The 24,508-nt window shown below is 41.3% G+C and overlaps 1 protein-coding gene across 14 annotated transcripts in view; it reads right to left on the bottom strand.

Annotated features, from left to right (window-relative positions):
* The window catches only part of ANKS1A (ankyrin repeat and sterile alpha motif domain containing 1A), a 191,637-nt gene that overhangs the window by 110,768 nt on the left and 56,361 nt on the right, over positions 1-24,508 (bottom strand). For all 14 annotated transcript variants that reach the window (XR_010835055.1, XR_009337649.2, XR_010835056.1 and 11 more), the window contains exons 2-3: positions 3,186-3,266; positions 1,239-1,395 (exon numbers count right to left, since the gene is read on the bottom strand). Coding sequence is in view for 9 of the 14 variants with exons in the window: in XM_059076333.2 (XP_058932316.1) it covers positions 1,239-1,395; positions 3,186-3,266 (238 nt within the window). In the remaining 5 variants the exon portion in view is untranslated. The remainder of the gene's footprint in view (positions 1-1,238; positions 1,396-3,185; positions 3,267-24,508) is intronic.

The raw sequence follows: 24,508 nt of genomic DNA, 5'->3' as shown, positions 1-24,508 counted from the left end.
CCTAATGTTATAAAACAAACATCCTCATTGATGATCTTGAATGTCTGCTGCTCACCTACCCAGAAAATACAGCCAGAAGCGGGAAAGGGAAGCTGATGAACAGCTGTACACACACAATCTCCAAATGGAGAGAGCTGGGAGCACTGCTGTAGTTTTCTCACCCCTCAAAGTGAAGCTGCCCTTCTCTGAATCAAAAGCGTGCTCTTAACAGCTCACTGAGAATGTGCACGGTCTTGCTGACAGGGGGACTTGAAGAATGGTTTCCTATTTTTTTGAGGAATAACCCTGATCTAATCCTACGGGCAACTGAACAATCTCCTCTCAGCAAAGTCACTAGTAAAACAGTCCTAAGCTTATTGAGAAAGGGCAGCATCTCTCTCCTTCAAGCAAATAAGAAAAGTATCTATTCAGTTCAGAGCACAGGAAACAGGAGGATGGCTTGTCATTCAGAGAGGTCCCATCTCCTCACAAATCGACACCATCTAAGATCCAAACTACAGGGAGGTGTATTTTATGACAGGTTTGTCTAGAACTTACATAATTCTAATATAACTTTCCCAAAGGAATAAATATAAAGAAGAGAAGGTACAGTTTCAGAGTACCTGAATCCATGGCCAGTGTGTGGGTGTTTCTGCTCAAATGCTGCCTTTTTTACTGTTTAAGAATTCTCTCTGCTTTGTCAAAGCATGGTCAGTAGTAAATGAACATTAGAGGACACCATGGAAATGATCTTCATTCTGCTGAATCACCTCAGACCTCAGCTCACGCGTCTTTGTGAGTTCATTTTTCAGCACTAGCACTCGTACCACCACTTCTGCAAGCTCTGATGCACGTAAAACAACGGCATGGTTCACATAGTACCAACACATGCTGGGAGTATTTCTGTTTACCAGCTAAAGCTGCACTGACACATTGATGGCAAAAACCCACCAGTTTGAAATGAACTCTGGGCAATTTTGCAGGATTTGCATTATTTCCAGTTTTGCACGTGAGGTGAGTATTTATAACTTTGTTACAGTACTATTCCAAATCTGCATGATTCAAATGCATATGAAATGCACCCTTCATGGTACAAGGTTTCCCTGAAACACTAGAAGGAGTAGCACTGGGAAGAGGGGAATCACCCTTAGGCCAGGGAAGAGCTGGTTCCCTGAGATCTGAGCTACGGGACTGAGACGGTGATGGGGCTGCCAAGGTCTGGCTGTAGCTGAGTGGAGAAAGCTTCCCTTCCCTCCAACCTGTTCATTGACTTTGGTGTGTGAGGGCCCTTGATGGATGAGCAATCGCACTATCTGGGCATCTCCTTTCCAGGCTGCCAAGTGCAGAGGGTAACAGCCTTTAGAATCAGCCACGTTGGTCAGCGCGTCATTCCTCAGAAGAACCTCGACCACATCCCTAGAAGGCAAAAATCGATCATGAGTTTGCAGAACCCACAAGTCTTTCGTACTAACAGTTCTGCACATCTGTTTGGCACAAAGCCCTTTCACAGAGATTATCTCATCTGGCTCCCCATCTCTACCTGAGCTCACCGCCCAGCTCTTCCTTTTATTCCATGAGCTACTTGTACAGCTGTTGACAGCAGCTAAGCCATCTTGAGGCACACTACACTGACTCATCATCTCCCAGTGTATCTGGGCTTTCTACATAATCCATCTATTTTCCATTATTTTGAAAACGTCTGGTCCCCTTGTCTAAACCCTGCAATGTTTCCTTGTTTGTGATGTTGAAACAGCATTCAGGGATAGAATTTACATAAAAGCAGTCATGTAAAACAAATATCATTATTCACCACATTATTCAGAGCATTTAGTGATGTGGGAGCTGGAAGTAGACAGTCAGAGCAGAATTAAAGTGGTTGCAAACATGAGCCAGATGCATATGGTACCACTTGATACATCCAGAAAGAAGGACTTGGCTTCCTTCTTGGTGACACCACTAATTAAGTAGATATAAATGTATAACTATCCCCATGCACATGAGGTCAAAGAAAATCTCCACTGTAAATAAAAACAGCATCTGGAGATGAACATGGCTAACAAGCTACAGTCATTTAAGTCTGAGATTCACTTTAACTCAGGTTAGCCCACCATTTAAGGTGGAGGGAGTCTCTACAGATTTTCTGTTAGCTTTGTCTAAGATGGTTATAGAAAAGACCACATTACAGGAAATGATCACATTCCATATATCTTAGAAAAGTTTAATGTAGAAGGAAACAGCCAGTGCTTCTTTCTGGCACATCAGCATCAATTAGGTTGGGCCAAATATTGCAAAAGTGAGACAGAATACCATGAGGTGGTAGGGCCCTGTTCTCGCTCGGAAAAATCTAAATGGTCCCAATAATCCTTCCTCATAAAAACTAAACTTCTACTGCTTATCTCCTTTAGCATTATGCCTCAAATTCTCCCCGATGCCCTGTCTTCCGTTACACTCTGGTTTTCATTCTTCCCGGCAAATCTACGCACTGTACTCCACCACTCGGCCTGCTCCGGCTCTGAGCCTTGCCATTCTCCCTCACTTGGAAGGGCAGTGCCCTCTTCAAGCTGCCAAACCACTGAAACCTGTGCCTTCTCTCAAACCACCACCCACCCCCTCGCCAAACACACCTTCTCCAGAAAACTTCCCAGACAAACCCCACACAAATCACAAATTCCTGATAACCTCTCTATACTCAAGGGAATTAAATAGGCCATATTATTTATTTATTTGTCCCCTTAAAAATGATTCTTGTTGTGTACAAGGCTAATTTTATGAGGAAAGAGTGGCAAGCAGAAAGATAAAGTAAACAGAAAGAAAGCTTCTCATAACCACTCGATCTATTTTCAGTTTATAAAGGGACTGGTTACATAATACATTATCCAGCACCATTATGTTCTGGCTGTCCCATATTTGAGCTTCATGTTCAGATCATTGTAAGGCACTGCTCCATTTCAAAGGGGAAAAGAATAAGCAGAAGAAAGGTAAAACTTAACCTTTGGTTAAAGTTATTTTGGGAGTGGGGTGGGGAAGGACATTTATATTATACACTAAAGAGAGACTCAAGAATTCTGTACGGACTAAATTTAGTTTTTCTCTGTTCTTCAGCATCCCTGCTTTGTACACCTTTACAGAAGGAAAAAATTTAGAAAGACAATCTGAAGGCCTGGGTTCTGAAGAGTGGGGCAGGAATGTAGCACGTTAATACTTACTTATGGCCATTCAAAGCAGCATGGTGCAGAGGTGTATACCCAGTGCTGTCAACACAGTTCACATTTGGCCCTCTCCAGATGCTATAGGGGGAAAAAAAAAAGACTGAAGTCACAAACCAAATTTAGAGACAGCTAGCTGCCTGGAAAAGAATTCTGTGTGGTGGTTAACCAAATGGGTTACTTCCACATGACTCCTGATAAAAGAAAGCAGCTATTTACTACAGAAATGCACAGCACTGAGGGTACACAATGGGGTGCTGGACAAGGAGTCAAGTATCAAGACAACGGTGTCATCATTTCAGAGCTTGTTTTCCTGTACCATTTTCCTCATTGGTAACATTCACTCAGTCTGGGACTCATGTCTCTGAGTACTGTCAGGATTATAAGAACAGCTCGTTGAAAGGTCATCAAAAATATCACTGAACCAGGGACTTCCCTGGTGGCGCAGTGGTTAAGAATCTGCCTGCCAATGCAGGGGACACCAGTTCGATCCTTGGCCCGGGAAGATCCCACATGCTGAGGAGTAAGTAAGCCCGTGTGCCACAACTACTGAGCCTGCACTCTAGAGCCTGCGAGCCACAACTACTGAGCCCGCATGCCACAACTACGAAGCCCGCATGCCTAGAGTCCTTGCTCTGCAACAAGAGAAGCCACTGCAATGAGAAGCCCACGTACCGCAATGAAGACCCAATGCAGCCAAAAAATTTTTAAAGTCACTGAACCAAACCATTCAGTCAGTTACAGGTACTGAGTACCCACCTCTACTCCTGGTGACTGAAGGCTTGAGAGAAACTCTAGGCCAGATAATCAGGATCATTCAACCATAAGGAACAAGATCAAAGAACCCACATTCATAAAAGCACCAGGATACATGTGTTAAGATGCAAGGGACAATTCTGTCTTTCCTTTGTGAATATGTCTTATTGGTAATAAAAAGAATAACAAGAGAATCTACAATTTGAGTGCCTTATTTGAATCAGAAATACCAGACTAAGATGGTTGAAATGTCATCTCATTTAATCCTCAAAGCCTTAATGCTGACTTCTGTTTCATACCTTACTACATTGGCCAGAGTTTCTAAAATACTATCAAGTAGTAGAGGGCAGCCTTGTTTTGTCCTGCTAATGTTATTGGCAGTTAGTCTGAGGTAGACACTCTGTAACATGTAAAGGAAGTATGTTATTTTTTTCCTTTTTAAATGTATTAGAAACACTGTTTAAATACATTTCTGCATCTATGGATAATATCATAGTTTTTCACAGTCAACCAACTAAAATGTTATCAATAGCTTTCTTAATATTGAGCCATTCTTTCATTCCTGGAATAAACCTTATTTGGCCATTATCCATTAGGGCCATATCAGTGACTTCTACTTGAGAGTATTTTACCTAGCATTTTCACATCTGCATTCATAAAGGAAGCTGGTCTAAATTTTTTGCTTTTTGTGCTATCGTTATTGGGTGATATCAGTACTAGGTTTAAATCACAGATCACCTGGGCAGGTATCTATGCATTTCTATATTCAGGAATCACTGACATAGAGCACTAAAATTATAATCACCAGTAAAACCATCTGGGCCCAGAGCCTTTATACACAGATGCTAGAAGCAGCATTATTTATAACAATAAAATTTTAGAAATAGCCCAAAAGTCCATCAACAGAGAAATGACTATGATAACTAAGGTGGAGACACATAGAATATTATATACTATTTATATTGCTATGTAATAAGACAGAATAGAGGTTACAATATAATGCTAAGGAAAAAAAAGATTGTAAATATTGTAGAGAAAAAATATATATGAGAGACATTTATCAGGATTGTGGATTGAGTGCACAAGTTTACCCCATCTCCTGTCTAAAGTTGTATGAAGTGAAACGATTCCCACCCTACACCACAGATAATTGATGGACATAAAAGGATAGAGAGATTCAGCCTAAGAAAATAAGAAAAAATGTTATCAAGTAACTGGCAATGTTGAGGGATTCCTAAAAGGCAGAAATCAGACAAGTCTAGATCTACAGAAACACAACCTAGAAGAATGCCAATTAAAATAATCACACACCACTTTTCACCTATCAGACTGACAAAAATGAAAATAATGATATTATAAAATGCTTGTAAAGATCAGGGAAACAAACACTCTTAAATACCAATGGTACGAGTTTAAATTGGTGAATTCCTCTGGGAAGACAATTTGGCGGCACCCACCAAAACCAAAAATAGGCATTCACTCTGGGCCAGCATTTCCACTTCCAGGCAGCTATCCAACAGAAACGCTTGTACATGCGCACAAAGACATATCCTTGTTCAGGACTGATCCACTGTAAGAGTAAGAACTACAAACTTAATGTCCACCTATAGGTAGGGAGTTAAATACCAGGTGCCCCAATAAAATGAATTATTACATAATAGTTAACAACAACAACAAAGGAAAGAAAAGAAAACAAGTTGGACTTATGTGTCCTGACGTGGAAAGATTTTATAAGATATGCTGTGTTACAGCAAAGTGAAAAAAAGAAGCCTTTGTATAATATTCAAAAGATGAGCCCTCATTTTATAAGTACACACATGCACACACACACACCGCTTAGATGGCGATAGGAAGCATGCTCATAAAGTGTTGATGGTGGTTCCCTCTGGGGAAGGAAGCATGTGTCGCGGGGGCACCACAGAGTGGTGAAGGGGGACTTCCACGTTCTGCTCTGTATTCTACCACACTATGTAAAACACAGTGAGAATACATTCATGTAGTAGTCTTTTTAGAATTTTTTTTTAAAGAGGGGAAGGAACCTATGTACAGGGAAAAGAAGAGAAAAAAATGAAACGTTAATAATAAATGGTTGTATATGTGTGACATGGGTCACTTTAATAAGCATGTAGGTATTTGGCTTAAAAGCTTAAGATAAATTTTAAGTGAAAAGAGAGGACATGTGTAACTCTGACAGCTACATTATTTGTTCCTTGTCAATTAAGGAAGCTGGTGACAAGGTCAGGAGCTTGAGTTTCTTCCTGGTGTCCCCATCCTCCATTAAGCTTGGATTCCTATAGCACCTTCCAAACAAAGAGTTAAAAGCAATGATCTCTTTGTCACATTTATACCTCATTTCCTAAACCAAAAATGATATACCTGTGCCTGACAATGAACAGAACGATGGAAAGTGAAACAGATCTGTAAAATCTAGGAAGTACAATTTTCATACTTATTTTCAAATTGCCCCACAAGACAAAAACTCATCATTCTATTATAAACTAGGTGACACTAAAATCCAAAAACAAAGTATTTGCCCCAAATTACAAGCCAAATCAGTGGCAGATCCAAAACTCCCATTTATGGTGCTCTTGGCCTTTGGCCAAACAGGGACTTTGTGACCTAACCGGATGACAAGATGAAGTGAATATGCAGTCATACAAGGTTGCACACAATAGCAAGATGACTGGAATAAACAAGAGGAGTTGGGAAAAAGGGAATAGTAACACCGGTTAAAGCAGCTGGGAGCTCAGGTCTGTCAGCTCCTAGTACTGCATTAGGAATCTGCTACCTCTTCAACCATCTCAATCCAGGTCCCAAAGTAACCTTAAAACTGAGGTTTAAACTGCCCTTGCTTTTAACAAAAAGGCAGAAATGAGCAAGCCCTCTGTCATTTTCTAACTTTTACCTCCATGTCTCTGGTTTAGAGGTGGTTAAGTTTGGATATCCCACACCAGCACTAAAACTACCTCAAAACAGTTAGAAAAGACAAGGCAGAAAGATAAGCACTTTCCTGCATAAAGCTGCAACTTTCCCAACTGGGTAAGGCCTTTCCCCTCCTTTTTCTCTAACTAGCTTTCTTCTAAATGCCCATGTGGAAAAATTTGGGGGAATGGGGAATATATTAAATAAAACCTAAATGAAGATGGAGAACTGTCATCTCTCTGCTTGGAATCTTAGCTTCAGACAGGATGGTAGTAACATCCCCCTCCACCCAAGTTTCTTCCTTTTTGGCAGCCCAAGAAAAGAGCTATTTACAATCTAGGCCTTCCTCCTTATCACAGCTGTCCTATTAGGTTTCTCTGAAGCAGTAAGTACCAGAGGGCTGATCACAGACAAACAAAAGCAGAGCATAGAGCACCAAGAGAACCAGGAAAAAAAAAAAAAAAGGTACAGGAGATCCCTAAACATTTAGTGCACCATCACCACAGCACTGATTACATTTGACCTTGGACCACAGTGAATTCTTTATGCTGTGCTCCCATACTATATATTTTAAGCCCTTTAAGGGAATCCTTCATGTTTCCAAGAGCACAGCACTGTGCAAGGAACTGCCCAGGGCAACCAGTTTGCAACTTCTAACATTCGGTTTTTCCTAACCTGGGACCCCAGTGTGACATGATCTCTGTGTAGTATAACGAACCTGCTACTCTCTATCCATTAAAAATGGCAACAAGGGCTTCCCTGGTGGCGTAGTGGTTGAGAGTCCACCTGCTGATGCAGGGGACATGGGTTCGTGCCCCGGTCAGGGAAGATCCCACATGCCACGGAGCGGCTGGGCCACTGAGCCATGGCCGCTGAGCCATGGCCACTGTCTGGAGCCTGTGCTCCTCAACGGGAGAGGCCACAACAGTGAGAGGCCCTCGTACTTGGGAAAAAAAAAAAAATGACAACAATCTCTTGATGGGACATGTAAGCATACTGCCTCTGAGATATCTCCATAAAACACAGAGACAGAAGAACCATAAGGTGGAACCAAAGTGGCCAGTCCACTTTCATCTGTGACTACTCTGTGGGATCAGGACTAAACGATATCCTACAGTGGCTCTTAGCTGTCAGCAAGCTTGCTTCATGTTGTCCGGTTACCTAACTGCTTACTTCACACAGACAAGTAATGGCATCTCAATGGGCTGGCAGAGTGTCCAATCCAGTTCAACTGAATAAATGTTTAGGCACTATTTTCCATGCGCCAGAGTGTAATAGCCTCCACCCTTGAGGAGAGTGGGGAAGTCAGACAAGTAAACAAATGACGACACAGTGCATGAATTCTGGGAAGTATGCAAAGCATAGCTCACGGGGAAATGGGAATAAGGGAGGCTTTGCAGAAGACAAGACACTTAAGCTGAGCCTTTAAAGCTTAGATGGAATCAGCCAGGCAGGAGAAACAAGGAGGAAACGCCCAAATTCAAGGTCTCCAGAGTAGTCCCAGCAAACTGGGGCAAGTGCAAGTACTTGTGAGTGGCTGGAGCATAATGGTGAATGCGAGGATGGAGAGGCAGGCAGAGACAGGTCACGAAGGGTCCTGTGCGCCACTGAAAGTTTCAAGCAGGGAATGATCAGATGTAAGTTTTACAAAAATCCTTCTGTTGACAGCTGGGAAGTGGGAACTTAGACAGTGAATTTCTTATTCACCATACTGTTGATGGTTTTAAATATTTCAGAATTTGAAAAAAAATCATTATGCTAAACATTTGTATAGACGATAGACTGGAAGACGTGTGTGACTAGATCCAGGGAGCCCAGCTAGAAGTTACCAATTCAGGCATGAAAATAAGGACTTGAACAAAGGCAGTGGTAAGGAGCGCTGAGAAAAAAGGGCAGATTCAATAGAAAAGACAGGATCTGGTGACCAAATTGGGTTGGGGGTGGTGGTGCAGGTGTGTGTGAACAATTCAGTGGCTAATGAGAGAGTAATTTGAGGAGAAAAACCAGTGTTGCTTTGTTTTGTGATTGTGGCAGTATGAGGCAGGGGAGGGGAGGAAGCACAGGGAGTTTTGTTTTGGATTAGTTGAGGATGAAATGAATTTGGACTCCCATGTGTAGATGTCCACTCAGTAGGCAGATGAGAGTCTGGAACACCATGGTTACATGGTTAGTTTAAAATGGCAATGCTCAAATGTTGACAAACATGTTATGTTGCCCTTACAACGATATTATAAAGTAGGGAATACATGTTGTTATTTCCATCTTACAGGTAAGAAAACTGAAGTCCAAATGACTTACTGATTGTCATATATATAATTAACATGGAACTGAAACAAAATCCCACCTCTGACTTGGAACTGAAACAAAATCCCACCTCTGACTTCTAACGCATATTCCTTCTAGTTTATTCAGGCTCTTGACCTTAACTGTTGAGACAAAACAACTTGGAGGGACTTACCTGGTGGCTCAGTGGTTAAGAATCTGCCTGCCAGTGCAGGGGACACAGGTTCGAGCCCTGGTCCGAGAAAATCCCACATGCCACGGAGCAACTAAGCCCATGCGCCACAACTACCGAGCCCGCGAGCAACAACTACTGAGCCCACGTGCCACAACTACTGAAGCCCACATGCCTAGAGCCCGTGCTCCGCAATAAGAGAAGCCACCGTAATGAGAAGCCCGCACACTGCAATGAGAAGCCCGCGCACCGCAATGAGTAGCTCCCACTTGCCGCAACTAGAGAAAGCCAGCGAGCAGCAACAGAAACCCAATGCAGCCAAATATAAATAAATAAATTTATTTAAAAAAAAAACACAAAAACACTTGGAGCTCTGTGGGTCTCCTCCTGCATTAGTTCTCAGGAAGCCAAAGATTCTCAGAACACCAAGTCGGGAAAGGGCCTGCTCCATCACTACTCTGTGAAGAGGGAGCAATGGCAACAAACTTGAGGGGAAAAGAGGTTCTGGGCAGCTCTCCATCAATTCTTCATTAAATCATTAAGGTCTAAACAGGAGTTTGTCTCATCAGCCTTTTTCTGCCAAAGGCCTTCTCTGTTTTCCTCTTTTAGTTATCCTTGCAAAGGCAGATTTATCTCTGAACCTCAGGAAGGACTGGCAGTTTTCCAACAGAAGGAAACATTGTCTGAAGTCAGTCTAACTTTAAAAAGACTTCATCTTACTCAAATGAATTTGACACATCCTTACTAAAATGCTTTCTACATAATTAACTGTTGAGGGTAAAAGGAGAGATAATAAGGAGTCTAGGAAACCATTCCCATTGTCAAAGAAGCTTGTGATCTTTGGAGAAAGACACAACTTACAGACATGAAACGATCAAACAAGAAACCCCCAAAACAATGCGAAAGGAATTCTAGTTGTCTGGGAAAAATTGAACATGTATTTTTATTTCTGCTCAATCCTGAAACCCACTAAAATGAGAGTAAAAACAAACAAACAAAAAGAGGGCTTCCCTGGTGGCACAGTGGTTGAGAGTCCGCCTGCTGATGCAGGGTACATGGGTTTGTGCCCCGGTCCAGGAGGATCCCACACGCCGTGGAGCGGCTGGGCCCATGAGCCATGGCCACTGGGCCTGCACGTCCGGAGCCTGTGCTCCGCAACGGGAGAGGCCACAGAAGTGAGAGGCTCACGTACTGCAAAAAACAAACAAACAAACAAAAACCAAAAAAAAAGAATACGAGAAAGATAACAATGAACATAAAATGTCAACATTTTGGGGCTTCCCTGGTGACGCAGTGGTTGAGAGTCTGCCTGCTAATGCAGGGGACACGGGTTCGAGCCCTGGTTTGGGAGGATCCCACATGCCGCGGAGCAACTAGGCCCGTGAGCCACAACTACTGAGCGTGCACGTCTGGAGCCTGTGCTCCGCAACAAGAGAGGCCGCGATAGTGAGAGGTCCGCGCACTGTGATGAAGAGGGGCCCCAGCTTGCCACAACTAGAGAAAGCCCTCGCACAGAAACTAAGACCCAACACGGCAAAAATAAATAAATTAATAAACTCCTACATCCAACATCTTCTAAAAAAAATGTCAACATTTTTGGAAGATGAAAAGTAGATAAATTAGCAAAGCTGAGAAAGTGAATCCCTGCACCCAGAGAAGGGGATGCCAATTCACACAAGCATCCTGGGAAGGGTCAGTGATTAGAAGTACCTGGTGGCACAAGAGACCAGAGATGAGGAGGGGCTGAAAGCGAGGACTTGATACAAATTCCGTATGCAGCAGCATTAGCCCACCAGGTCTCTGGTCACATCCAGGGCAGCCAGTAGACTATTACCCCTGCACCCAGGCAGGAGAAGGTGGATTTATTTTGCGAAGAAACTGAACCAGGTGGGCTCTAAACCCAGGGACTTTAGGAACAGCAGAAGTTAGGAAGAGGCACTGTACCAAAAACAAAGCCCCTAAAAGGAAGTTTACATCCTGAAGGACAAGGTTCCAGACCTGCTCACCCACTTGGCTCCCAAAATGCTAAGAGCCCTACCCTCCACTTGCAAACAGAAGGTTAGAAGATTTTTTCCTGTAGAAACCAAAAGACTCCACAGAAAGGTTCAACAGATGCTGACTTTCAGGGATTCCCCAACAAAGCAGGTGGATTCCTGCCCAAACACCCTAGATAGAGCATATAAAACCCATCCCTGACAAGTTCATCTCACCTCTATATAGACCATCCAATCGGCTTTTTTGGTGTCTCACTTTTCAATTAAAATGACAACGAAGGATCACCATACATTTGAGGAAAGCATTCAACTTGAAAAGAGAGAGCACAAAACAAACAGAATAAAGGGACTCTAAGGAACCAAATAAAACCACAACCAAAAAAGCTTATTATCACACAAGAACTGGATTAGAAAAAACTGGAACAATCAGTATAAAGCTTTTGGAAATTAAAAAATTATAGTAGTGGGACTTCCCTGGTGGCACAGTGGTTAAGAATCCGCCTGCCAATGCAGGGGACACAGTTTCGAGCCCTGGTCCGGGAAGATCCCACATGCCATGGAGCAACTAAGCCCATGAGCCACAACTACTGAGACTGCGCTCTAGAGCCTGCAAGCCACAACTACTGAGCCCCTGTGCCACAACTATGGAAGCCCGCGTGCCACAACTACTGAAGCCTGCGTGCCTAGAGCCTGTGTTCTGCAACAAGAGAAGCCACCGCAATGAGAAGCCCGTGCACTGCAATGAAGAGTAGCCCCCGCTCGCTGCAACTAAAGAAAGCCCGCGCACAGCAACAAAGACCCAACGCAGCCAAAAATAAATAAATAAAATAATTTTAAAAAAAATTACAGTAGAAATATAAATATAAATAAAGAGCTAGATGATAAAGCTCAGTAAATCCTTCAGAAAGTGGAACCAAAAAAGAGATCGGAAATTTCAGAGAAAAGATAAGAAAATTAGAGGACCAAGAGTTCCAGAGAAAGAAAGAGGAGAGGAGAAAATTCTCAAAGAAATAAATTTTCCTAGAACTGAAGGATATGAACTTCCAGTTCAAAGAGTGCATCTTATACTTAGTACAATAAATAAGTTTTAAAAAGACCCATCCCAAGGCACACTGTGAAATTTCAGAACACATGGGATAAAGAGAATACAGTCTCCAGAGAGGAAAAACAGTTCTCATACAAAGGACTGACTGGCATCAGAATTTTCAATAATTTCAAGACTTCAAAAAGTCTTATGGCTTTCATTTCTGTAAGCCGTAAGACAAAGGAGCAATGCTTTCAAAATTCGAAGGTGAAATGATTTCCAACCTAGAATCCTATAGCAGACAAAGAATCAGTCAAGTATAAACAGAGAATAAAGACATTTTTAGATATGCAGAATCTTAAATTTTACCTCCCACACACCCTTTTATCAGGAAGTGACTGGAGGATGTGCTCTACCAAATAAAGAGCAAACCAAGAAAGAGGAAGACAGGCATCCAGGAAACAGGACAAAAAAAGGCAAAGGGAATCAAGTGTACAGCAAGCCTCAGAAATACCCAACCATTGCTAGAGGATGCAGGGCTTTGGCACCTGTGGGAGAAAATAAAAGTGACAAGATCAACGGATGGGTCTGCCTGGAATGTGGAAGAGAATATTTAGGGATTTTAAAAGTATGGTTTTAGTTTGGCGATTAAGAGTGAGCTGGACATAGGAAACCCAGAAAACCAACAAGAGAGGCAAACGAGAAAAAAAAAAGGATTGGAGTATATGAATTGGTTCAGCAGGTGAATAATACTAATAGCCATAATAATATAAACATAAACATTAGATACTGATGTAACTAAAAATTGTGATATATCTAAAGGATGAAGGGGGAGGCAGTGGACCGAGAAAGTGCAAGAAAGCTAAACCCTGCTCTTCCATAACAAAGACTGATAGAGGATGTGTAAAATTTTTAAATCAAGAAATAGCAACATAAGCATAATAATAAGAAATATGGAGGAAACACCTGAAGCTCAGAGCTAAGAGCTAGAAGTGGCTGCTTTACCAGAAAAGAACTCAGGTGTGTATAAATGCCCCCTGGTAAGGATGGTGCAGAAACAATTCTGACACAACACATCAGGCTAGACAAGTCCTTGTCAACTATGAAATGTATATTTCTGGTCACCTTGGCTTTGGTGGCCATGCGTTTTGTGTTTGAAACGTGACACAGGTTTCAAACGTTTCTCTCCCTTATGAGAGAGAAACACAGTGGAAAGGCAACGCCCCATTTTAACCTCACAGGTGACACATCTCACACAAAAAACTTGGAAGGATGGCCCCCTTTTCCCACAGAGCCAGCAAGGAGCTCTCCCCTCTCCTGCCAAGAACAAGGATCTTCTGTTTCTAGTCAGTAATCTGTGCACACACAATGCCCACCCCTCCGCCCTCCACACATACACACAAACCAGCAAGTTCCTGGAGAGCAGGGACTGTTAGAAAACTTGTACATTCACACCAGTAACTGCTATTTTCAATCACTGCCTCCCTCTCAACGCCAGGAAGCGTAAGGGGGAATGGGAATGCTGGCAGGAGGGAGCACATTCTCAACATGGACATGGATGTGACAACCTGAGACATGATACCACCGCAAGAGCGCTCTGCTCTTACTGCGATGCAGGCATGAGGAATAGTGTATAATCACATTTTTACAAGCCATATTTCCCTCACTGTTTTCGCTATTACTTTGGGGGCCCTTATCTTTTATTTGATTCAATTTACCTTAGCCTGGCTTCTTAACACTCCAGCATTCACTGTTTCTGTTCCGCAAAAGCAGGAAAAGTCACAGAAGTGCTGAACTGCATGAAAATGGTCTCCAGAGTTCAAAATTCTGACTCCTGTCACACCGCATGCTCCATGATAGCAGGGACCGTGCCGTCTTGTACCACCTTCCCAAACAGCAAGCACACAGTACGGGGCACAGAGTAAATACTCAAATATTTGTGGGGAGGGGGAAGGAGCGGAAAAGCCACTGTGTTATTCTAGGTTCCTTATAATAAATAAGACCAAGCCACTGCCCTAAAGAACCTCAGAGGCATAGAAGCAAAAAATTATAATGTAGTGTGATTCGTGCTATAAAAGAACTGTACAAATGCTAAGGGAACACGGGTGACCACTCGGATGAATGGCACCCTGGCATCCGTTCTCAAGAAAAAGGGACGAAAGGGCTCTGCAACCAGGGGGAAGGTTGTGTGTGATCACACTGCAGCCAAGGTGATCTTTTAAGAGCAAACACTTCCTAGTTTTCTGCACTCCTCATGCAGGCTCTTCTTTCCTAGAAGGTCAGGCTCCCTCCTGCCTCCTCCCCAACCCCCCATTCCATCCTGCCTCTTCAACTCCCCTTCAGCACTGAGCAAAGCTCTCCTCCTCAGGGAACTCTTTCCTTTCCTCCCCAGGCCAGGCAACGCTCTTCATGAGCTACTTGTAGAGCTCCTTGTACTTTGCCTTGATGACAATGATCTCAGTTCAGAGCTCTGTATTTGTCATTACTTGATTGCCTTTCTCACTAGACCACAAGCAACTTCTGAGCAGATCGGAATACGTTATGTTTACCACCGTATCCTCACTGTCAAGAAAGCACTGCACCGGGAACATGCAGTAAGAGAAATCTACACAGGTAAGAGAAATCTACACTTAAAAGCATGAGGGGGGCCTAGCTATTTAAAGACGGCTATGGTAAATTACTTTTTTAGATTATGGAAACTATTTCTAAGAACTCAAATATGCTGTCAAGTTATTTTTTGAGTAAAAAATACTGTACAGATTTGTCTAAATATATGTGCAGATTCACATTCTAAGGTAACATGTTACCTGGAAAGAAAAAGCAAGGTTTCTTCTATTGTTTAGTGAGTATATGACAGAGAGAGAGAGAGAGACAGAGACAGAGACAGAGAGAGAGAGAGACAGAGAGAGACAGAGACAGAGACAGAGAGAGACAGAGACAGAGAGAGAGAGAGAGAGAGAGAGAGACAGGTGTGTGGGGGTGGTGGGGGGGGGTGTGCGCAGGTGCACAGAAAAGCTTTTAAGAATGATTTGCTCCTTGGCTTGTCAAAGTCCACAGGCTTAAGGAGCTGGGTAGGAAGGCAAGATGCCTTAATCAGTCACATTTGGGGGCAAAGATTCCTCCAACTTAGGGAAAACATAAATCCTGGCTTATATCTGTTGTCCCAGCATAATTATTAACAGGATCCTGGACTGGACAATAAATTATATGGTCACTTTACTCCATCCAGACTTTGAGACCCTTTTCTTGGAATTTTGAGTCTAAAAGACCTGGAAATAACAGCCAATATTAAATGTTTGCTATGAGCCAAGTATACTTTAAGTGGATTAAACAACTCACTGTTTACTTCTCACCAGAACCCTATAAGGGAACCCTAGGAAACTGACAAGTATGGGGATGAATAACTTAACCAGAGTCACAGAGCTGGAATGGGTGACACTGGTTTAACTCCAAAATCTTAACACTGTGCTATATACAACTTCTTGAAAACCACTCTCTCAGCTGTTTTTCTCATTCCTGAATAAAATGAATTTCCCACAGCTCATACACTTTCATTTCCGCCCTGCTTCACATTCCCCGCCCCTCATTCATTCTGTTTTACTCATTTTTTTTTTCTCTCCAGGGTTATAGGAAACCAATAAAGAGTCTTGAAAGAGAGGCACTATATTCTAGGTAGGAACCGGGTCCCAGAGGGAAATGAATAGAGCTAGTTAACCAAAAGACTCCTATTAACATTTCCAGAAATCCAATTAGCTGACAAACCTTGTTACTTAAGGTAACTACTGAAAGCATCAACATTATAATGAAAGCTACAAGCTGGCTGAATTCATTTAATCTTAAAGTATTTAAAGATGATTATTTTGTTGTTTTATGGAAATTAAAATAACAAAATTTCAAGATAGAAATTAATAATGCAAAAGTGATGTACACCTCAAATGAAATTTATTATCAGATTCTAGGTCCAATACACACCACATATATTTCCTAAATGTCCCAAGCATCACAACAAAAACAGTACTCTGAATGTTGCTAATTTGTAAGCTGAATGTCAAAGATCTAATTTTTTTTTCACACATGCAACTGACCCATATGAGTGAATCCTGGACTTGACACATTGTATTAGCTACAAAATCTCTAGTAGATCATCTAAACTTTATATAAAGTAGACATGTCACTTGTCCTATCCCTACCCTGAGAGAGCTGTTTTATGGAATAAATGGGATAACGTATGTGAAAAAATATATAAACTGGAATTTAAAATATAAGGGTTTGGCATCAATATCTAAAGTGAAGCAAAGTATTCTAAAGAATGAGACCAGTGTATATGTGCTGATATGAAAAATCGTGGAAGATACATGAAGTGGGAAATGCACCTGCATAACAGTATGTAGAGTATGATCTCATTTCTGTAAGAACAGTGTATTTTTCTAAGCCTATACTAACATATGGAAGGATATACCAAACTGTTGAGACTGATTTGTTCTAGGGGTGAGGCATGTATTACTTTTCAAATAAAACACATACACACAGACACACACACCCCTCTCCCTGACCAAATTTTAGTCAGGCTCCTCTAAACACTCTTTTCAACTAGGCCTTGACTTTGGCCCCCATCCCATCTTTGACCTGCTCAGCCCAGTTTTAGCAAGAATTCTGTTAAGTAAGTTTATCAAGAGTTCTCCCACCCTTGATATCTGATCCAGTTCCTCATCCCCCCTCTTTGATGTCTAACTCCTTGGCCTGCCTATAGCAAGAATCCTGTTAGGTCAGTTTAGCAAGAATCCCCCTATCCTTGATGTCTCCTCTTACAAATTTTCCACCCACTGACCCCACTCACCCTCCTCTTTGGACAAAAATTCCCCACTGGTCCTTGTTGTATATGAAGATGAGCCTGGTCTCTCTCCCCTATGGCAATACTCCTACTGCACTAGTCTGAAAATCTTCCTCACTCTTTTAACAAGTGTCAGAACAATTTTTCCTTTAACAGCACACACACCCACTTTTTTTTTTTTTTTAAGTCGAGCCAGATCTATTCCAGAGAGATGGGCTTCTGGTTACAAGATTCTTAAGAGAGTTCTTTTAAGAAGGGGTTCTGGAGCAAATTTATTTCTGGGTTTGGTCTCCTTTTTAAAAATCCTCCTGTGGTCTCTGATTTTTCCAGCCTCTGGAGGATGAAAATCAATTATTCCCATTTGCTTCTGAATGGCGCTCTTCAATTACAGAGGCTAAGAACAAGCTTGCCTAAATGACAGCAGTAGCAGTCCCCAGGGGAGGGTACCAAATAGGTCAGTGATTTCAAAGGCTGGTGGATTTTAGAACACATTATAGGAATTGTACAAAATGGTGACCTACTGCTAGTTTAAGTGATAGTGAGATTAGGGAGGTGAATGAGTCAACGGGGGGGGGGGGGTTACCAAATCCCAGATAGTCTACATTCTAAAACAGTTCACAGATTTGTCCCTTCCTCTTCATTTCCAAAGTCACTGCCTTATGCCTGAAATAACCTCCAAAGTGATGTTGACTGCCTTAAGTATCTTCCTCCATTGACAAAATCAAAATACACCCTTTCCAAAATGCAGCAAGTGATCCCCCACCTGCGGCGAACCCCTGCCAGGCAACTAGTCCACAGCAAAGACTTCTGATTCAAGCGCCATGTTTACTCTGAAGCAAGACAGCTATGATACAAGTAACCACCCCCTTCTCAGAATCATTTTATTAAGAACCTCCTCTCTGCTTTAGTTCTGTGTAGCCAAGGTGACTTCTGCAAGCAGATTATTTCCTTTCTAACGATTACATCCTGTTCTTGAAAGAAACATGGCAATTATTTTCGAAAATATATATGTACAGGTTAGATAGATTGAATTTTGCTGCCTTAAGCTTTTTTTTAAAACTAATTTTTTAAAGTTATTGCTCCATAATTTAGTAAGCACTGTAACCGCTTCCACTAGTAAAAATAGCTGAACAAGGCATATTACTTTGGAAAATTAAAACAAAATGAAAAAAACACACACACAACAACAAAAAGTTGGTTTTAACTAAGTCCAAGTTTTCTCACTTTCTTTGTCCCTATTTGTAATATGTTTAGATTTACTTTAATCCCAGAGCCTTTCTCAGAGACTCTATTGAGATCTATATTTAATCAGCCTCCCAAATCTGCTCTATTTGCTAGATTCCTTTTCTAGCTTTCCCAAAAGGCACTCAGTATCCTGTCCTTGGAGTCAATCCAAAAATAAGCACTCATTTTGGATGACTAAGAACCTTAGCAAACACCTGGCCAAAAAGCAAGGCCATGATACATGTAGCATCTACCAACTGAGGAATGCAAGACTTGATCAAGAAGGTTAAGTTTCCCAAACTGGACAGCTTTCCCACAGATAGCTTTCTGCTTCTCAAATTTTAAATGTACAAGTCAAGAGGACCACCACTTACAATAAACAAACCTCTATATGGGAAGAAATACAGCTTCATATATCAAAGAACAAGAGGAAAGCCCTATCATCTACTGATGGCCTAGAAAATGAAGACATCCAGAAAGCCTTTAATGAGTCTAATAGATGTTGTCTTTTAGTACAATAACTATAACAGAGAGTCTACTATGAGCTAAGTATCATGCTAGACACCTAATATGTATTCGCTCTATTTTTCATACTAAATAGTCAAATAAGAACTTGCATTCTGGGCTTCCCTGGTGGCAGAATGGTTAAGAATCTGCCGGCCAATGCAGGGGACACGGGTTCGAGCCCTGGTCCAGGAAGATCCCACATGCCGCGGAGCAACTAAGCCCATGAGCCACAACTACTGAGCCTGCGCTCTAGAGCCTGCGAGCCACAATTACTGAGCCCTTGTGCCACAACTATAGAAGCCCACATGCCTAGAGCCCGTGCTCTGCAACAAGAGAAGCCACCACAATGAGAAGCCTGTGCACCGCAACAAAGAGTAACCCCGGCTCACCGCTACTAGAGAAAAGCCCACGCACAGCAATGAAGACCCAATGCAGCCAAAAGTAAAATAAATAAATTTATAAATAAAGTAATAGAACCTAAGATTAAAAAAAAAATAGAACTTGCATTTTATAAACTTTAACATGCTCAGAGAGATGAAACTAAAAAGAGGTGAAGCCACTTGCCCAAGGACACACAGCTACCCTGAACAGCCAGCATGAAAACTTGTTCTGCCTGACCCTTAAATCTATATTACTCGATTTACCACCTACCGAAATCAACAGTCTGATTTAAATAACTATTGTTTCATATAACCATTCTGTTAATAATGAAAGCCTTAAAAAGTCTATGGACTCTAAAAGTTCTACAAATATCTGTGTTGACTCCTAATATGTATGCCTTTGTGCACACGAATGCTTAGCAATTACTAACAAAAATTTAGAGACTGACTCAAAGCCAAGACTTATTATGACTCTAAACTGTAATACGATCCAAAAATACCACACTCCAAGCTGGTTCTTTGGAAAGATCAATACAACTGATAAATATCTAGCTGAGCTAACCAAGGGAAAAAAAAAAAAAGAGAGAAGACACAAATTACTACTATCAAAAAATGAAAGAGGGGCCGGGCCATCACTAACAATTCCATGACTTTAAAAAGATAAAAGAGGGCTTCCCTGGTGGCGCAGTGGTTGAGAGTCCGCCTGCTGATGCAGGGACACAGGTTTGTGCCCCGGTCCGGGAGGATCCCGCATGCCGCAGAGCGGCTGGGCCCGTGAGCCGTGGCCGCTGAGCCTGTGCGTCTGGAGCCTGTGCTCTGTAATGGGGGAGGCCACAACAGTGAGAGGCCCACGTAACGCAAAAAAAAAAAAAAAAAAAAAGATAAAAGAATATTATGAACAATATGCCCACAAATTTGGTAAATTACATAAAATGAACTAATTCCTACCAAAGTTCGAACAAGAAGAAATACAACATCTGAACGGGCCTATATCTATTAAAGAAACTGAATCAAAAATTAATAACCTTACAAAACACAAAGCACCCAGCCCAAATGGTCACACTGGTGAATTCTAAGAAACACTGAAGAAATGATACCAATTCTCTGCAATCTACTCCAGAAAACAGAACCAGCGGGAACACTTCCTAACTCATCCTGTGAGGGCAGAATTAAACCAGACAAAGACATTAAAAGAAAGAAAAATGACAGACCAATATCTCTGATTCAACAGTTGAAAACCAGTTAACGTAATCCATCATGTCAACAGGATAAAGAAGAAAAATCATATAGGATCATAGCAACATATGCAGACAAAGTATTTGACAAAATCCAACACCCACTCGTGATAAAAATTCTCAGAAAACTAGGAATGGAGAGGAACTTCTTCAACTTGATAAAGAACATCTATACATAAACTTACAGCTAACATCATACGTAATGGTAAGAAACTAGATATTTTTCCCCTAAGATCAGAAACAAGACAAAGATGTCCCCTCTTACCACTTGTACTTAACATGGTACTGGAAGTCCTAGCTAAAGCCATAAGAAAAGGAAATGAAGGTATTCAGATTGGGAAGGAAGAAATAAAACTGTCTTTGTTTGCAGATGATATAATTTGCTATGTAGAAAATCCTGAAGAAGCAACAACAACAAAAAATCTCCTGGACCTAAGCAATTATAGCAAGATTACAGGATACAAGGTTAGTATGCGAAAGTCAACTGTTTTCTCACATACCAGTAATGAACAATTAGAATTCGAAATTAGAATTTGAAAAACATAATACCATCTAAATTAATTAGCACTAAAAATTAAATAATTTATTATAAATCTAACAAAATATGAACAAGACCTACATGAAGAAAATTACAAAACTCTGATAAAAGAAACCAAAGTCTAAATAAATGAAGAGGTATTCCATGTTCATAAATAGGAAGACTCAACATTATTAAGATATCAATGCTTCCCAATTTGATTTATAGATTCAACACAATCCCCATAAAAATCCCAGTACGTTATTTTGTAAATATCAACAAAATGATTCTAAAGTTTATATGGAAAACCAAAAGATCCAGAATAGCCAACATAATATTGAAGGAAAAGAACAAAGTTGGAGGACTGACACTACTGGACCTCAAGACTTACTGTAAAGCTGCAATGATCAAGACAGTGTGGTACTGGCAAAAGAAAAGTCAAACAGATCAACGGAAGAGAATAGAGAGCCCAGAAACAGACCCGCACAAATTTGGTCAACCGGCCTTTGACAAAACAGCAAAGGTAATTCAATGGAGAAAGGCTAGACTTTTCAAAAACTGGTGCTGCAACAACTGGACAACCACATGCAAAAAAATGAATCTAGACATAAACTTTATACCTTTCACAAAAATTAAAACGAATCATAGCCCTAAATGTAAAATGCAAAACTATAAAACTTCTAGAAGATAACACAGGATAAAATCTAGGTAACTTCGGGTTTGGCAAAGACTCTATAGATACAACACCAAAAGCACAATCCACGAAAGAAAAAATTGATAAGTTGGACTTCATTAGAATTAAAAACTTCCACTCTGTGAAAAACACTTTTAGGAGAAAGAAAAGACAAGCCACAAATTGGGAGAAAATCTTTGCATAACACATATCTGATAAAGGACATGTATCCAAACATACTAATAACTCTTATAATTCAACAATAAGAAAACAGGGACTTCCCTGGTGGTCTGGGTAAGACTCTGCACTCCCAATTCAGGGGGCCCAGGTTCAATTCCTGGTCAGGGAACTAGATCCCACATGCATGCCGCAACTAAGAGTCTGCCACAACTAAGAGTCTGCATGCAGGACTTCCCTGGTGGCACAGTGGTTAAGAATCCGCCTGCCAATGGAGAGGACACAGGTTCGAGCCCTGGTCCGGGAATATCCCACATGCCGCAGAGCAAGTAAGCCCATGCACCACAATTACTGAGCCTACACTCTAGAGCCCACGATCCACAACTAGTGAACCTGCGTGCTGCAACTACTGAAGCCTACGCGCCTAGAGCTCATTCTCCGCAACAAGAGAAGCCACTGCAATGAGAAGTCCGTGCACTGCTACAAAGACGCAATGCAGCAAAAAAAAAAAAAAAAAAAGATAATAGATCAACTGTTTGATGTGGAAAGGTTTCCAAAACATTTAAAAAAAAAAGTCTGCATGCTGCAAACAAGTAGTCTGCATGCCGCAACAAAGATCCCACATGCCGCAAGTAAGACCCAGCAGAGCCTAAATAAATAAATAAATAAAATATTTTTAAGAAAACAACCCACGATACAAACAAAAATCAATACACAAAAGTCTTTTGCATTTCTTATACACTAATAATGAATTATCAGAAAGAGAAATTCAGAAAGCAATCTCATTTACAATTGCATCCAAAAGTATAAAATATCTAGGAATAAATTTAACTAAGGAGGTGAAAGACTTGTACACTGAAAACTACTTTAAGACATTGATGAAAGAAACTGAAGGCACAAACAAATGGAAAGATATTCTGTGCTCATAGACTGGAAGAATTAATATTGTTAAAATGTCCATACTACCCAAAGCAATCTACAGATTCAGTGCAATCTCTATCAAAATTCCAATGGCTTTATTCACAAAATTAGAAAAAACAATTCTAAAATTTGTACAGAACCACAAAAGACCCCAAATAGCCAAAGCAATCTTGAGAAAGGAGAACAAAGCCGGAGGCATCATACACTCTGATTTCAAATTATTACAAAGCTATAGTAATCAAAACACAATGGCATTGGAATAAAAACAGACACACAGATCAATGGAACAGAATAAGAGACCCCAGAAATAAACCCATGTATACATGGCCAATTAATTTATGACAAAGGAGCCAGGAATATACAACGGGGAAAGGACAATCTCTTCAAAAATGGTGTTGGGAAAACTGGACAGCCACATACAAAAGAATGAAACTGAACTGCTATCTTACACCATACACAAAAATTAACTCAAAATGCGTTAAAGAGTTGAATGTAAGACCCCAAACCATAAAACTCCTAAAAGAAAACATAGGCAGTAAGCTCCCTGATGTTGGTCTCGGTGATGATTTTTTTGGATCTGACACCAAAAGTAAAGGCAACAAAAGCAAAAATAAACAAGTGAGACTACATCAAATTAAAAAGCTTCTGCACAGGGACTTCCCTGGTGGTCCAGTGGTAAAGAATCCGCCTTACAATGCAGGGGACATAGGTTCGATCCCTGGCCAGGGAACTAAGATCCAACATGCCGTGGGGCAACTAAGCCCATGCACCACAACTACAGAGCCCATGCACTCTGGAGCCTGCAGGCCACAACTAGAGAGAAGCCCGCGGGCCACAACAAAGAGCCCGAGCCGGCTGCAACGAAAGATCCCACATGCCTAAGAGCCAACGCAACCAAAAATTTTTTTTTGAATAAATAATAATAAATCCTTAAAAAGAAAAGTTTCTGCACAGCAAAAGAAATCATCAACAAAATAAAAAGGCAACCTACTGAATGGAGAAAACATCTGCAAATCATGTATCTGATAAGGAGCTAATATCCAATATACAGAAGAACTCATACAATTCAATACCAAAAAAAAAAATCTAATTAAAAAATGGACAGATCTGAATAGACATTTTCCAAAGAAGACATACAGATGGCCAACAGACACGTGGAAAGATGTTCAACGCCACTAAACATCAGGGAAATGCAAATCAAAACTATAATGAGATATCACTTCACATCTGTCAGAATGGTTATTACCAAAAAAACAAGAAACAAAGTTTTGGCAAGGATGTGGAGAAAGGGGAACCCTTGTGCACTGTTGGTGGAAACGCAAATTGGTACAGCCACTATGGAAAATAGTATAGAGGCTCTTCAAAACTTACTGTGGTGATCATTTCAAAATGTATGCAAATACTGAATTATTATGTGTACACCTAAAGTTAATATAATGTTATATGTCACTTATACCTCAATTAAAAATCAAAGAAGGAAAACAAACCCGATTTTAAAATGGGCAAGGACTTCCCTGGTGGCGCAGTGGTTAAGAATCTGCCTGCCAGGGCTTCCCTGGTGGCGCAGTGGTTGGGAGTCCGCCCACCGATGCAGGGGATACGGGTTCGTGCCCCGGTCCGGGAAGATCCCACATGCCGCGGCCCGTGAGCCATGGCCGCTGGGCCAGCGCGTCCGGAGCCTGTGCTCTGCAGCGGGAGAGGCCGCAG

The sequence above is a fragment of the Kogia breviceps genome, chromosome 10, assembly GCF_026419965.1.
Source record: "Kogia breviceps isolate mKogBre1 chromosome 10, mKogBre1 haplotype 1, whole genome shotgun sequence".
Classification (NCBI taxonomy): domain Eukaryota; kingdom Metazoa; phylum Chordata; class Mammalia; order Artiodactyla; family Physeteridae; genus Kogia; species Kogia breviceps.
The sequence above is the reverse complement of the archived record's forward strand: the minus strand, read 5'-3'. Positions and strand labels throughout refer to the sequence as shown.